This window comes from Emys orbicularis, chromosome 1 (genome assembly GCF_028017835.1).
Source record: "Emys orbicularis isolate rEmyOrb1 chromosome 1, rEmyOrb1.hap1, whole genome shotgun sequence".
Taxonomy (NCBI): domain Eukaryota; kingdom Metazoa; phylum Chordata; order Testudines; family Emydidae; genus Emys; species Emys orbicularis.
The window spans coordinates 257,272,854-257,289,359 of NC_088683.1; the positions used below are offsets into that span (position 1 = coordinate 257,272,854).

General features: G+C 40.9%; 1 protein-coding gene across 4 annotated transcripts in view; it reads right to left on the bottom strand.

Moving 5' to 3' along the window:
- The window catches only part of MCF2L (MCF.2 cell line derived transforming sequence like), a 262,818-nt gene that overhangs the window by 53,633 nt on the left and 192,679 nt on the right, over window positions 1-16,506 (bottom strand). For all 4 annotated transcript variants that reach the window (XM_065400851.1, XM_065400844.1, XM_065400835.1 and 1 more), the window contains exon 4: window positions 5,803-5,893. In XM_065400851.1, the coding sequence (XP_065256923.1) occupies window positions 5,803-5,893 (91 nt within the window). The remainder of the gene's footprint in view (window positions 1-5,802; window positions 5,894-16,506) is intronic.

Consider the following 16,506-nt stretch of genomic DNA (forward strand, 5'->3'; position numbering starts at 1 on the left):
TTTCCCTATGCTAAGAGGGAGTTTTATTCCTGTTTTTTGTAACTCTGAAGCTAAGCCTACAGGGGAATCCTCTGTGTTAAATCTTTTTATTACCCTGTAAAGTTACCTTCCATCCTAATTTTTTCAGGTGTGATTCTTTTACCTTTTTTTTTTTTTTTAAATAAATACATTTATTCTTTTAAGAACCTAATTGATTTTCAATGTCCAAAAAACCCAGGGGTTTGGTCTGTGCTCACATTGTAACCAATTGGTTAGTATATTATTCTCAAGCCTCCCCAGGAAAGGGGGTGGAGGGACTTGGGGGAATATATTGGGGGGAATAGGGACTCCAAGTGGTCCTTTTCCTGAATTTTTGTCTAAATCACTTGGTGGTGGCAGCAATACCGTCCAAGGACAAGTAAAGGATTTGTGCCTTGGGGAAAGTTTTTAAGCTAAACTGGTAGAAATAAGCTTAGGGGTCTTTCATGCGGGTCCCCACATCTGTATCCCAGAGTTCAGAGTGGAGAGGGAACCCTGCCACGGGTCCTGGAGAATCAATAGAGACAATGGGAAGCACTAGTATACCTACACGGTTATTTGGCAAAGTTAGCTTACGATCCTCCGGGAAGTGAGCAGGGACCAGAGAGGAGGGAAATGGAAAAGTGTTTCCAGTGCCAGGAGTCCAGAAGCCTGGCCAAGGCAGTGCTAAGCCTGTGGCCAGCGGGAACACATAAAAATAGAGTGCCTCTACTGGTATGGAGACAAGAAGCCCTACCCTGAAGGCAGGAAAGCAGAAAAGCCCAGAGGCATCCCACCTGTTGAGAGAGCAGGAAGGAGGCGGCGCCTGTTTTTCCTAAGGGGAATCAGGGTAGATGAGGAGACATTGTCCTCATAACGAACAGAACTGTAACCCAGAGAAGGGCAAGGTCCTGATTAAGAGCTGGAAGAAAGGGTTAGTGGACCACAGCATGAGCACGGCTGTAGTAGAGAAGGCTGACAGGGCAGTGATGACAGAGGGCAAGAGAGAACTGGAGGTGAGAAAGACGTCTGCAAAGACCAACCTGAAGAAGGGTGAGGTGAACACTGGGTCCAGTCAGTATATGGGAAGGACTCAGACGCTGAGAGAGAGGGTGCTGAGGGAATCTGCAGAGCAGAGAAGGGGTTACAGGAGAAAATGATAGCTACAGAGCAGACTTTATAAGTAGCAGTACAAGACCTACAGTTTCAGAGGGAAAGATAATGGGACACCATGGAACAGAAGGGCAAACTGCTTCTTTAGGTGGGTGAACTAGAGCAGGAAAGGGATGATCTGTGAGCCCAGCTTCAGCAGATGCAGGGTAGAAAATGTCTATACCTCCAAGCGTTGCAGTCTTGAGGGGGAACGTATGAGATGAAGTGTTCACCCCACACCACCCCTGACAGGGTTAAGGTGGCTCAGAAGGGACTAATTACAGTAGAACCTCAGAGTTACGAACTGACCAGTCAACCACACACTACGCTTGGAACTGGAAGTACACAATCGGGCAGCAGCAGAGACCCCCCCCCCCCCCAAAGAGGCAAATACAGTGTGTTAAACAAAAACTCCCAAAAACAATAAAGGGAAAGCAGCTTTTTTCTTCTGCATAGTAAAGTTTCAAAGTTGTATTAAGTCAATGTTCAGTTGTAAACTTTTGAAAGAACCACCATCACGTTTTGCTCAGAGTTACGAACATTTCAGAGTTATGAACAACCTCCATTCCTGATGTGTTCACAACCCTGAGGTTCTCCCGTAACCCAGTAGCCTTCACCTGGGGAGAGATTTAGGCTTGACTGACAAGTCCTAATTGGAGATGGAGCCCATTGGAACAGAAGTAGGAGAGGGTTTAGATAAAGCCAGGAAGTGAGAGCAGAAGGGGGCTGTAGTGGGGAGGTCTGCAGTCACTCTCTGGGCCTAGTGAGGAGAAAAGGAGGAAAGCTAGGGGTGGAACAGAAGTCCTAGCAGCCTGACCTTAAGGGAAGGGTTTACCCAGAGGGGTAGTGTAGAAGAAAGCCTGTGGAGGGCAGAGTAGGAAGAGGCCCAGGGAAACGGCAGTAAAAGTTGAGACGGTACAGACCATGGCTACTTATAGTAGGGTCCCTGGGTTGGAACCCAGAGTAGCAGGTAGACTCAGGTTCTCCTACCAGCCACTAAGAAAGAAGCACAGTCTTGAATCAGAAGACTATCTGGAATGGCACTGGACAGCTGGTCTGGTGAGACTGTGTTTCCCTGGAAGGGGAAAACTGTATAGTGGCCTGGTCAGAGGGCCAAGCCATGAAGCGGAAACACTGCAACTCCTAGAGAGCATGAGGAGCTGTATCATGAACTGAGAGAAGGAAGGGGGCATCACATTGGGCAGAACTAATCCCCAGACGCAGCCCTGAAAGGACACCCCAGCGGGGAGCGTGCCCTGTTATAAGGGCATTAGCTCTTTGTTTGCCACTGCTAGTGCAGAGTCTCTGCACCTGAAACAAAATTTCAGTGGGTCATTAAGTTAATTTTGTTTCATGATTAAATGAATCTATGCGCCGCAAACAAAACTTGTGTACTGGAGCAGTCCCAACAAACAAATATAAGTGAGTGCATTTCTTGTTAGCAAAGTGAATTTCTAGTTAGCAGTTGCTAAAACGTTCATAAATGTCTCCCATGATATACACTTGATACTAAACTGCTCAAGATAGTTAAGACCAAAGCAGACTGTGACGAACTTCAAAAAGATCTCACAAAACTAAGTGATTGGGCAACAAAATGGCAAATAAAATTTAATGTGGATAAATGTAAAGTAATGCACATTGGAAAAAATAACCCCAACTATACATACAATATGATGGGGGCTAATTTAGCTACAACAAGTCAGGAAAAAGATCTTGGAGTCATCGTGGATAGTTCTCTGAAGATGTCCACGCAGTGTGCAGAGGCGGTCAAAAAAGCAAACAGGATGTTAGGGATCATTAAAAAGGGGATAGAGAATAAGACTGAGAATATATTACTGCCCTTATATAAATCGATGGTACGCCCACATCTTGAATACTGCGTACAGATGTGGTCTCCTCATCTCAAAAAAGATATACTGGCACTAGAAAAGGTTCAGAAAAGGGCAACTAAAATGATTAGGGCTTTGGAACGGGTCCCATATGAGGAGAGATTAAAGAGGCTAGGACTCTTCAGCTTGGAAAAGAGGAGACTAAGGGGGGATATGATAGAGGTATATAAAATCATGAGTGATGTGGAGAAAGTGGATAAGGAAAAGTTATTTACTTATTCCCATAATACAAGAACTAGGGGTCACCAAATGAAATTAATAGGCAGCAGGTTTAAAACAAATACAAGGAAGTTCTTCTTCATGCAGCGCACAGTCAACTTGTGGAACTCCTTACCTGAGGAGGTTGTGAAGGCTAGGACTATAACAGTGTTTAAAAGAGAACTGGATAAATTCATGGTGGTTAAGTCCATTAATGGCTATTAGCCAGGATGGGTAAGGAATGGTGTCCCTAGCCTCTGTTGTCAGAGGATGGAGATGGATGGCAGGAGAGAGATCACTTGATCATTGCCTGTTAGGTCCACTCCCTCTGGGGCACCTGGCATTGGCCACTGTCGGTAGACCGGATACTGGGCTAGATGGACCTTTGGTCTGACCCGGTACGGCCGTTCTTATGTTCTTATCCTGTCTAGTCACAATGTCATCTCTATCTAGCCACGACATTTTTATCTGGGATGGTAAAGTGGAATTTTCAAATGTGTTTGGCACTGAAGACAACGGGAGTTTTGTCATTGACATCAACGGAAGCAGCATTAGGCCAAAGCTGAGCACGTGTGCAACTTCAGCTAAGGAATCGTTGATTTTTTTAAAATAGCACACAGAACAGGACCTAACGAGAGAAGGGAACATTTATGATTCCATTGCAACAGCCTATGCATATTTGCCAGGTTCTGCCTTTAAAGCTTAACTTCCTTCAAGCAAAGACTCCAGCTGCCATTGCAGTCGTTGCAATTACAGGTCTCATATGTATCGTAGTGAGTAGGTATTCAGGTTCTATGTTGTGTGAAAGACAAAAATCTCCCATTTCTTCAACACATGGAGCACTTCATATGGACCTGGTGCTTAAAACCACAACATTAGAGCTTACTGTAAGCTCTAAACTTTATCATGGCTGCTAAAGAACCCAACATCAAAGGCAATTTTGCAACCAACTGTGATTTTATAACATCAAGCAGAAAAGCTGGATTTTGGGGAACAGTTCACAAACTACCGGAGAGTGAATTCCATTTCTTTAATCACCCCCAACCACTCCAAACTCAGCTCTTTTCAGGTCTCAGTACTGGAATCTTCTCAATGCTAAGTCTCAAATTTTCATGAAGTACTATCAGGATTCATTTTTGCAGCATTTTTTCAATGATTTATTAAACATATTTTAACATCCAGAAAATTCCAAGTCCTATTATGGGAATATCATATTGTCAAACCTATTTAAACAAATTGCTATGCTACAACAGACAAGAAGCCTTGTGGCAATGCCACAAGAACAAAGCAGCAATGCCAAGATGGCAAATAATTTGCAGCTTTGATTCTGACTTGCTTTTACCTCCCAGGAGGAGAACCGCTTATACAGGAAATGGTTACAGCGCTATGGTTTTGCACTTACTGGTAAACACTCTGAAATACTGGTAATTAATGCCAGCATGACAAGATTGAAAGAGGCAAAAAATATAAGAAAGGGTTATGATTAGGACCTGATCAGTGTACAAGTGAATATTCATTTTTTATTATTAGACATGCCTCTCTTTTGCAGCTTATGTAATAAAATAACTTGTATTGTTTAACAATTCTGTTTATATTTAATTTAAAAAAATTAATAACTGAAAGGTATGTTAGTTAAGCTCTGGTAATTTTTTTTTAAAAAGTTATGAAATGCATGCTGAAACAACTTAAAACACCTGCCATTGAATTTTCTTTTAAACCTGTTTTAAAACTATGTTACCAGAATTAGCAGATTGTAAATGTATGTAGTATCTACCTTTTGAAATATTAAACCACAGAACTTCCTCCTATAAATGTACTTTTGTAGATGGAGTTTCATATATTTAAACAAATACTGAGACGGTTTCAATTTAAACCAAAACTGACATTTTAAAAAAATCATCATCCTCATAAAAAAACAACAACAACCCAAAGCTTGTTTGATCAGTGAAATGATCACAGCTCAGCTCTACTAGCTTTGGGTTACCAATGCAAAAGCTATTTTCCATTTGAACCTAGGTAGGGATGAAGTTACTTTGCAGACCACATTATAAGCATACTGTACACCGGGGTAGGCAACCTATGGTCCGCGTGCCAAAGGCAGCATGCGAGCTGATTTTCAGTGGCACTCACACTGCCCGGGTCCTGGCCATCAGTCCGGGGGCTCTGCATTTTAATTTAATTTTAAATGAAGCTTCTTAAAACATTTTTAAAACCTTATTTACTTTACATACAACAATAGTTTAGTTATATATTATAGACTTCTAGAAAGAGACCTTCTAAAAATGTTGAAGTGTATTACTGGCACGCGAAACCTTAAATTAGAGTGAATAAATGAAGACTCGGCACACCACTTCTGAAAGGTTGCCGACCCCAGCTGTACACCATACCACTGGGTATTGGTGGGTTAAATCAGAAACAGAAGAAAGAACAGTTAGAATGTATTTCTTGAACAAAAAGTTATACTGTAACACTGGTAAAAGAAAAAAATGTTTAGTACATTTTATATATGAGATAGGTTCAACCTGGAAGGACCACCATAAAGGCCTTAACTGAAAAAAGAACTCACCGCTATTCGCAGTATGGAGGCTTTCACAGAGGTCCATTTGTCTTGCCTTCGATCTATGACAAGGATAAATCCAATTCCAGCATCTTGTAAACTAAGTTTGGGGGAGCAAAAAAACCTGTAGTTAAACATACAGATGAAACGGTCTGATATTCTCTAGTAATATTTCACAGTTTAAAAAAAATAGTAGGTTAACCTTTCTTGTGCTGAGCCTTAAGTTATTTATTTAAAATACACACATGAATATATCTGATATACCATTAGGAGGATGCAGCACTCCCAAAAGGATTCCATGCAGCTTGTCAGTCAGTTAAGCCGTAAATTGTGCTTATCCACAGGAGGCAAGGTTTCACATACCCTGAACAATTATTATTTCAGTGGAATATAAACCCCTTTGATTTCTCAGGATTTTTGTTGCCAGTATAATCCATCTTTCATATAGTTTTCAGTATCACTATTCCTGGATAAAAACAAAATCCTTTTCCTTTTGCATCTGTTTTCTTATTCCTTTTTTGGACTGGCTTCTTATTTTACTCGTGTCTTAATCCCTTCAAAAACTCAAGCTTTTATGATCCATGTATTACATTAGTCCTTCCATCTGAAATTCTCATAGTCGTCCATGTTAGAAAGCTTCTCTTAGGGCAATTGTTATATTCACCAAGGCAAAAAATCCTTAAGGCATCTAAGAGCTCAAAGTCATATGCTATAAAGGTAAGATAAGATGCACTACTTTGAAATGGAAACATCTGTGAGAAAGATCACACTTGAATCCTTGTGTAAAGATGAGCTTTGTTTTTCTGCTCTGTTCAGCTTCATGTGCTGCATTCACCGAGTACAAATAAAGAGCTCTGCTCCGGTAATTTCCTATCAAAACCAATTGTGTAATGCCAGCACTTGACTGCCAGCCAATCACAACAGAAATGAAAATGACAGGCAAGTACAAGATAGACTACTTGAATTGCTAATTTTTCGGTATATTTGGCAACTTGTATATGCTATAATATATACTGTAGCAGAACACAGCAATAATTAAAGAAAACAAATATAAATTGATGCAGAATTATATAGTTTGTAGGAAGCTCTGCATGCTGTGCTTGTAAAAATTACATATGATCGTGGTTTGTTTATTGTCATATTGTAATGATGGTGCTTTTTTATTCTAGGTTTGTAAAGTGATATGGAAATATTTCTTGCTTATTTAGCACTGATGGTTTATCATAAATGAGTTACATATTGTTAGCTACATTCAATACAGATAAATATTGTGTGTTATGGTGGATGAAAATTCTAGTCATCTAAGTGTGGTCTCCTGAATTAATATTTACTATTAATTTACTAACAGCATTTTGGGCTGTATAAGTAGGGGCACTGCCAGCAGATCGAGGGACGTGATCATTCCCCTCTATTCGGCATTGGTGAGGCCTCATCTGGAGTACTGTGTCCAGTTTTGGACCCCACACTACAAGAAGGATGTGGAAAAATTGGGAAAAAAAGAGTCCAGCGGAGGGCAACAAAAATGATTAGGGGGCTGGAGCACATTACTTATGAGGAGAGGCTGAGGGAACTGGGATTATTTAGTCCACAGAAGAAAAGAATGAGAGGGGATTTGATAGCTGCTTTCAACTACCTGAAAGGGGGTTCCAAAGAGGATGGATCTAGACTGTTCTCTGTGGTAGCAGATGACAGAACAAGGAGAAATGGTCTCAAGTTGCAGTGGAGGAGGTTTAGGTTGGATATTAGGAAAAAATTTTTCGCTAGGAGGGTGGTGAAGCACTGGAATGGGTTACCTAGGGAGGTGGTGGAATCTCCTTCCTTAGAGGTTTTTAATGTCAGGCTTGACAAAGCCTTGGCTGGGATGATTTAGTTGGGGATTGGTCCTGCTTTGAGCAGGGGGTTGGACTAGATGACCTCCTGAGCTCCCTTCCAAACCTGATATTCTATGATTCTATTATAGGTCTTAGTAACCCATCCTCTTATTCCTCACTGCAAGTTGGCCAAAAGTATGGGCTACATATTTATAGGAGCCAAAAAGTGGAACTAGGCTTCCAAAAGTAATGAGAAAGGAAAGAATCAATACTAACAAAGGAAAAGCTAAACAACATATGTATCAACCAAAACAGAACATTTATTTTCTTTTACCACAGAAAGGCTTCTACTGCCCCTGAGCTTCCCAGAACCAAGTCAAGCAGCCTTTAACTCATATTTCTGGTTTAGGATAACTATCACTGGTACATACAGCTTTTGAGCATTTAACTCATAAGCTTGACCAATCCACTCTATCTGAGGTGGATTCTAGCCCTGTAAATTTACCAGTACATGAACCCACGCAAAATATGCAAACTTTCAAATAATGAGCTGTAGCTTATTTTGGGGTTCATGATTTACAATGTCTTTATATTTTTTATTAGACTTCTTACTTTTTTAACCTATATACTCCACCTAGGGAATGCTGATATCCGATTAGGTCAGATTCGAATTGTTAAATCATTTAATTATTAAATGGATAAGAAAATTCTGTTAATGCTGGAGGCCATGTGGTTCACTATACCGCACACATGGCTAACTCACACACTGATCCCTGAGGGTTCTAACGACAGGATGCATTCCACTTCTGCAGATCAAGTTAGTCATCTCCACAACACATGCCAGTAGCTCAGAGTCAAGGAACCTCAGGGTTGCTCCTGCATCCATTCTAAGGCCCTGATCCTGCAAGCTGTTCTGCACAGGCAAATCCTGCACAGAGCCACAGAGACCACTCATACATAGCTTTCAGATTGGTCATCTCAGTAGTATGGCCCCAAACCACTATCAGTTTACAATTTTGTATTGTAACAGTTGGAATTTCCACCCCCCCCCCCATTTTGGAGGAAACCCACTTTCCCTGCTTTTCAAAGCAATAACATTTCTATTAAGAACAGAACATTGAAATCAAACTTCTTGTCTTAAAATTCTACAGACAATACACCACGCAGGGCATCTGTTTTTGCTGAACATTCAGCCGCAGACTTTCAGATACAAAACACTGTAGCAGGGTTTAATACTTGAACTACAAGAGAATTTTCATTAACTATTACTGCAGTAGCTAGGGCTGTGTAAAATTTACCATTTCTTCTTGGAAATCATATGTGGGCACTAAAACAAAACAAACAATAATTGGAAATAATACTAATAATCGTAACAATGTTCCTTCTAATGGCTCTGAAGATTTGCAAGATATCAAACCTTACACATGCCACTGGTCCAAGACTCAATACTAACAGTGTGATTTTGAGGAGGAAATTCCACAGAGTCTGGAAAAATACATACATTTTTTAAGCAATTTTATTTAAAAAATGGCAGCTGTTTGAAATGGCTCAGAGGTTTGGAATTTAGACTAAGTCCAGTGAAAGATGGATCAATAGGCAGAGGGCATGTAAGATGGTCAAAAGTACATGATAAATACAAGTTTTCATCTAGCTCTACGCATTACCACATGACTACAGGACCAGTTCCTACCCAGCCTAGCTTCTCTCATTCACTATCAGGAAGTCAATTTCTGCCTCCTATCGGCCAATGATGCCAGCCTCCATCACCTACTTGTTAAGTTTTCAAACAAGCAAGAACCTTTGTGCTTCCTCTCATGCTTGGGAAGAGCTCCCTGTAAACAACCGCAAAGCCATCTGCTTATCCTCCTTCAAACTCTCCTTCGCGGTGATGCCTACAAAAAAAACCTTGACAGTGGTTGGCCCACCGGTGTGCTAAGACCACAGCCCCTCATACCGACCAGTATTGTCTCGTTGTAGCGCTCCATCTGTTGTCATTTGTCTTATACTTAGATTGTAAACACTTTGGGTCAGCGACAGTTTTTTTGTTCTGTGTTTGTGCGGTGCACAACACAATGGAGTCCTGATCCTGGACTAGGGCTGTTGGGCACGACAGCAATACAAAAAAATAAATAAATACTACCACCGCATGCATTTTATTATAAGTGAAACTGGTAGTGAAGCTTATGGTTAAAAGTTGTATAACACCTTCCATTCAGAATTTCCTGTTTCAGTTTATTGTAATTTTGCCACACTAAGCATTCGGGCTGAAATTTTCCAGCCTTGCTCTCTTCCTCATGCTGAAATTTGAATGTTTCCGGGGGGGGGGGGGGGAGAGAGGGCAGAGAAAAGGTCTAGAGAACACTATTAGAGGAAAATAAGTAGTTTTGACCATGTTAAAATGTCTTTTTATTGATTCTTGGGAGCTCGGGTGCCTCCAGAGATTTGTAATTTGGAATGGGGATGTTCCTGGAGTGAGGTGTCCCCTTTGCTGTGCCCAGGAAAAATCATTTAGATTTGACAGTTTTAAACCTCTGAAAATTGCCATTTCCACAGGTTCAGTAGAGTTTATCAGAAGCTTGCGCCTAAAATTTCTGAACATTCCATCTGCATTAAGCATGATGCCAAGTCCCACACAGAGCGCCCCATGTGCCGTCTTCACTCAGCATGCTCCCAGGCTCTGCATAGCTTCTTGCATCATAGGCACAGAACGAGAGCATCTGACATGATGTCACCATAGCCCCACCTTGAGGCATAGGGGAAAATGAGGAGGGCTGGGAGCCAGGAGGCGTTCTAGTTCCAGCTCTTCCACGGACGTGTGTTAATACTTCTGTGCATTTCGCAACTCTTATGATTTAGCAAGACCTCATAACCCGACCTCAGGAAGAAGGCAAATATCTTTTCCTCATTTCTCAGATAGGGTAGTGGAAAAGTTGCACACAGCCACATCTTGCAGAGCTGATAATAGAAAGCAGGTCTGTAATATAGCACGCCCAAGTATACTTAGGCAATTTGCCTTTCAGAATGAAGGGACAAATCTATGTGCTTGGCTCTGTTGTCTATAACCAGACACCTTTCCACAGTCAAAATCAGAATACAGGATTCCCTATTTCCAACATTTCTTGGCTGTCCAGAAAACAGTTACATAAATTCCTGGCAAAATATGCCCTGGACCAGTAGTTGCTGCAAGAGGAACTTTAATTCAGGGGTTTCTTAATTTTTGAGCACTTAGCTTTGCAACTTTAACGTTCTCTTAACATAGTTTTTTGATGCAACTTATCTATAAAGTACTTGTTAGCAACAAATCTAAAGTACTCTGCAGCTATCCTTGCCTCTCTCTATGGTTTTGTATGCTACTCCAATGATTTAATTGTGGGGACAGGGACCATTGTTTTGTTCTGGGTTTGCACAGCATCTAGTATAAAGGAGTCCTGGTCTGTGATCCTATGCACTACAGTAATACAAATAATTAATAAAAATAATAATGAAGTAAACTGCAAACCTCAGGAAAAATATTTGAGCTACCAATATTTGATGCCTATCCTGATAACATAGTTAGTGCTGTATGGTTAGCTAGAGTGCAGAAAAAAAAGTGGAAGGTAAAGGAGAATTGCTGTCAAAATTCAAGTCTCATTACCAAGTAATACTGAGAACATACTGTTAAGTCCCTATTGTGTGCAGATTTGCTCTTAAGATTTTCATTGTTCCCTCAAATACCCATCTGGAGAGAGAAATTCAGCAAATAGTAATTGTGGAGAGGGGGGCTAGCAACCTCTGCAGCACTGTCTTTTCCTATACACCTTTTCCTATTCTCCTCCCTGTGCATATGCATTATGCTACAGTGTAATTACATGATCGTATACTATTCTTTCCACAACATCCCTGCCTCATTCAGTGCACAGGGTGGATGGTGCTCAATTAAGGAGCAGCCATTCAATATGTTGTTTCTTGTTTTCTCCTCATTGCTCAGTGTGTGGACCAGGATTTATTTGCTGCACACTATTCAATCCCTGCTCTGAATACAGAATTATTAATTTTTTCATGAGCTTGTCTATATTTACTAACCTCAGAGGAATGGTGAGAGACTGGAATGTTGGGTTCCATTCCAGGCTCAGGAGAGGAGGGTGCTCCAGTGGGCACAGACTTCTGCCTGTTCTCTGCACCCCAACTTGATCCCTTCTACCCTGCCCCCACCAACTTGTCCTTGTACCAGGCCTGTCTCTTCCCCACTCATTTCCTCATCCCAGTCCCATTCTCTTCACCTAGCCAGTCTCATCTTCTTGCCCAGCCAGTCCCCACCACCTTTGGCTCCCAGTCTCCTTGGCCAGCTAACCCCAGGCTCCCTTCATCCCAAATCCCCTCTCTTCCCCCCACCTGTCAGTCTCCAGTCCCAGTCTCCCCGAACAACTGTGTCCCAGTCTTCTACTCCTGCCCCCCCCCCCCCCGATTTGGATCTTGTCCCTTATTCATTTGAATCAGGCAGCTTCCTCCTCACTGGCTGGAGGAGGAAGCTGGAGAGGCACTGACAGCACAGGAGAGAGACTCTTGCTCTCATTTCTGGTGCCTGGTCCCAGCCCGTAGCAGACCAGACCTACAAATGAATCAGTCCTAGCCTGGAGAATGCTCAGTGCATAGAATCTTCAGAGTTATTGGCCAAGAAGCTGTAGCAAATCTACGCTGAGCATATATGAACTGCAATTTTTAAAATGCTAATAATGTGGCCAAATTTGAATGGATTTTCACAGGGATGGCAAAGGCCATCCATCTGCCAAATTCCAAGCGATTGCTCCAAACCTTGGGGGTTCTAGAGTTTTTCAAATAAAAGGTTGATTTTTTTTAACATTGACAGAAAAACTGATTTCCCCCTAATCTAGGTCTCAAACTGCAGAATCATTTGGGTTGAAATTTTCCAGACTAGACAGCAAGCATGGAAAATTTCAGCCAAAACAACTACATTTGTGAAAATTATAAGCAACTGGAAATTGGTATAATAGGAAGTTATGGGCAACCTTAATAATAGGCAGAGCAGGTCAGACCCTGTTTTCAGTGAATACAGATATAACCTGATATTTGTTTATAGATGTTTCTTTTATGTACTTTATTTGTATTCTGAAAGGCAATTTATAAATGTATAAAACTCAAAAAATCACCGAGCAGACAATTTGGTCCCTCCATCTCCCATCCTTCCCAAAATAAATAAAAATACACCAGGAGGTCAGCATCATTCTCTATACTCTGCATAATTATAAACAGACAGAACAGAACATGACTTAGAAAAAAAGAGTAGCTAAAAAGGCACTGAATCAGCTATATTAGTAGTGCTCCCAGACTACAGGTAGGAAGGGGTGGAAAGAAAAGTGAAGGGAGGGAGAAGAAAGTAAATTGGACAAAAATTATACCCTAGGCTGGGTCTCACCTTTCCAAGGCCAGTATCCCATAATGCAGTGCCAGATGGCTGAGGGGTACTGAAACAACCCCTTACTCCCTTCCCTGCAAGCACATATCTCAGACAGTGTACAGTAATGGATGAAGTTTTCATTCAGTGAACCTTCTGCTTTATGCTATAGGGACATCTCCCGCCTTTGTCTTCTGTTGTAAGATTTATGATCTCATGTACCAGGGGAAAGGGTGGGAGAGCTTATAGCACATGCTGTTTCAGAAAGCAACTTTCCCCTACGGCGTGTGGAAGCAATTATGTATTCATCATTTGAAAGATCCTTACATTTCTCCAAGGTTTGGGTGGTGATAACTGGTACATATATAAGATGTCAAAAGTTTCTGCTGCTTTTATACTGTTGCATGAATATTGCTTACATATATTGCTCTTCACACTGACACAACAACATAGAGATTGCCTTGCTACAGTAACTCACTAAAGCAGAGATCAGACATTTCAAATGGAGAACAGGATTACATCATTTTTGACCTAAATAACTAACTAAATGATGTGGATTTAATAAAGTGTATTTCAGTATTAACAAGTTGCTTATTTTTTTTTATTAAAAACAAATGGAAGTTAATTGACAATGCATGTCAGTTGTTCCCTGCCCTTACAATCTCCGCCTGGTTATACTAATGGGCTAGGTATTTAAACTTTCAACAGCTGAACAAATATTTTGTCAGTAACACTTCAGTGAGCAAGGACCATCCTTTTGTTCTCTGTTTCACCAGCACCTAGCACAATGGGGTACTAGTTATTGACTAGGTGCCTAGTGGCAACAGTTATACAAATAATAGCGGTATTCAATGAGGAACCAGTACTGTGACCAGAGCACCAGGGTGACATGTTTACAGCAATCTGTGTTCCTAAGCAGGTGAGTTGTTGTATTCTGAGCCAACTGGAGCGCTCTCAGGACCCCTGATTTCATTCCCAGATACAATGCCTTGCAGAGGTCAAGCCTGGAGGTAACGGATAAGCTGATTGCCAAGGCAGATCTTCATGTGTCAAGAGACACCAGAGTCTCCTGGCACCTTTGATGGTAAAAGGCATTTCCAGCAGATGTGGCTATCTGAAGTCAGAGATGATTCTTCATTTGCTTATTAGAAGACTAGGAATGATAATTAACATCACGACTCTCAGTTGCCTTGTTTAGGAATGGGTGATTAGAAACCAGATGAGAACTGGCAAGATGTGTTTCCAGGGGGAATAGAGAGTCCTGATCTTTAAAAGTTTCAATGGGCAGGACCTGAGCTACCACAAAGATCTGCTAAAATGTCTGCATTCCTCAGTCAATGGAAGCATTGGCTACAAGTGTGAGACTCTTGGGAGCAGTGGACAAAACCTTCTCTCACCAGTCAGCTTGTGGCTCTGGAACTCTCCTTTTACTGCTGCCAAGAATGGTCACTTCCAGGACAAAACATAAACCCCATACTTTTGTCACAGCTGCTCCACAACACTAAAATAAATCCTTTAATATGTAGTAATAAATAGAAGAGAAGCAAGAATCTACTCATCCACTTATGTAAGCTTTGTAAAGCACTCGAAAACGTGGAGATGACTATGGTATAAATTAGGTAAAATAGAACTCTCCTCTACAGCAACTTCAGCTTAAAGAAAATAGGTCAGATGCAAAACATTAGGGTGTTATCTAACTTACTTGAAAATATTAGGGTGCTATGTAGCATACTAAAAATATTAGAAGAAATTCATAGCTTAAGGTAATACACTATAGAACCCAAAGTGCAAAATGAAGACCACTAGCTAGACACTGAACAACGGCATCTGAAGAGGTCTCACTTTATTAATTTGTTCTCCATCAAAGATGACCACCACTTCAGAATTGACTTTAAAAAAAAAAAAAAAAACTGTTTAGGTTCTTATACTGCATCCACCACTGTGGTATTTGAGTGCCTAACAAATTTCCTGAAGTGAACTCCATAAGATATCTTGTATCTAGCTCTCTACCGCCCCATTCTGTTGGGAGTTTTTTATGTTTTGATCCAATTAAGGAGGACTGCTAACCATCTAAAAGAGGCAAAAGTCAAGGGCAATTAACTTGGGAAATTATTGCTTCAGAAGAGTGAAATTGTCTTGCACCTTCTTCTGTAAATGATGGAATAATGAGGTTCTGCATTCTCCATAAAGCTCTACTTTGAATGCTTCAGGACTTGGACCTTGGAAATGGTTCTATAACTCATAATACTAGTTCTGGATTCACTGTAGAAACCATCTAGTTAGGTTCACTTTAGAAATAATAAGCACTAAGAAGTAATGTTATTAGGTGAAGATATATGTTGTTTGGTCCTTCACTTGGGTAAGGCATAAACTTTCTAGAGTTGACAGTTACTAAGATATGTTATGCATGTTTTAAAACATGAAGTCTAAATTGAACACTGAACTTTGTAATGCTGTAGACATATTTTAGACACTTTACCATGTAAAAACTGTATTAATTGAAAGCTTTTAAGCAGTTTTCTTAAGGGATAGGCTGAGACACAAAATATTAAAATAGTTTCAATAACTACCTTAAAATTTCTTTATGTCAGCAGTATACAAAAGAAATCCCAGCTCAATTTTTAATACCTAAATGATGAAATAATTTAAATGCAAAATACAGTATTCTTTCTCTGTCATTTACCATGAGAAGGAGAAAGTGTAGAACTGGCCTTGAAATCTTCTGATGAAGTGGCTCCCTTCAATTATCTTTTTCTTTATCCTCCCACACATTCGGGTGCATAGGACAGCCACTAGTTTCTTCCATATATTTCAGTCTTGTGCTGGTTCTCTCAGGCTTCCAAGTACCATGTTGATGGATTTGGCTTCTTTGCCTATTGTTTTGCATAATATTTCTCTAGATTGCCCTCCTTTTCTCTTTCCAGGTAGTGTCCACCTTTTCACTTGCCATGGAAGTTGTATTGGTGGCATCCTTAAATCAGGTCTTAAGTACGTCTGTTGTCTTCTTACCATATTTGATGCTTTAGATTGGTTTGGAGTCTGGTGGCACCTTAAAGACTAACAGATTTATTTGGGCATAAGCTTTCGTGGGTAAAAACCTCACTTCTTCAGATGCATAGAGTGAAAGTTACAGATGCAGGCATTATATACTGACACATGGAGAGCAGGGAGTTACTTCGCAAGTGGAGAACCAGTGTTGACAGGGCCAATTCAATCAGGGTGGATGTAGTCCACTCCCAATAATAGATGAGGAGGTGTCAATTCCAGGAGAGGAAAAGCTGCTTCTGTAATGAGCCAGCCACTCCCAGTCCCTATTCAAGCCCAGATTAATGGTGTTAAATTAATCTGGGCTTGAATAGGGACTGGGAGTGGCTGGCTCATTACAGAAGCAGCTTTTCCTCTCCTGGAATTGACACCTCCTCATCTATTACTGGGAGTGGACTACATCCACCCTGATTGAATTGGCCCTGTCAACACTGGTTCTCCACTTGCGAAGTAACTCCCTGCTCT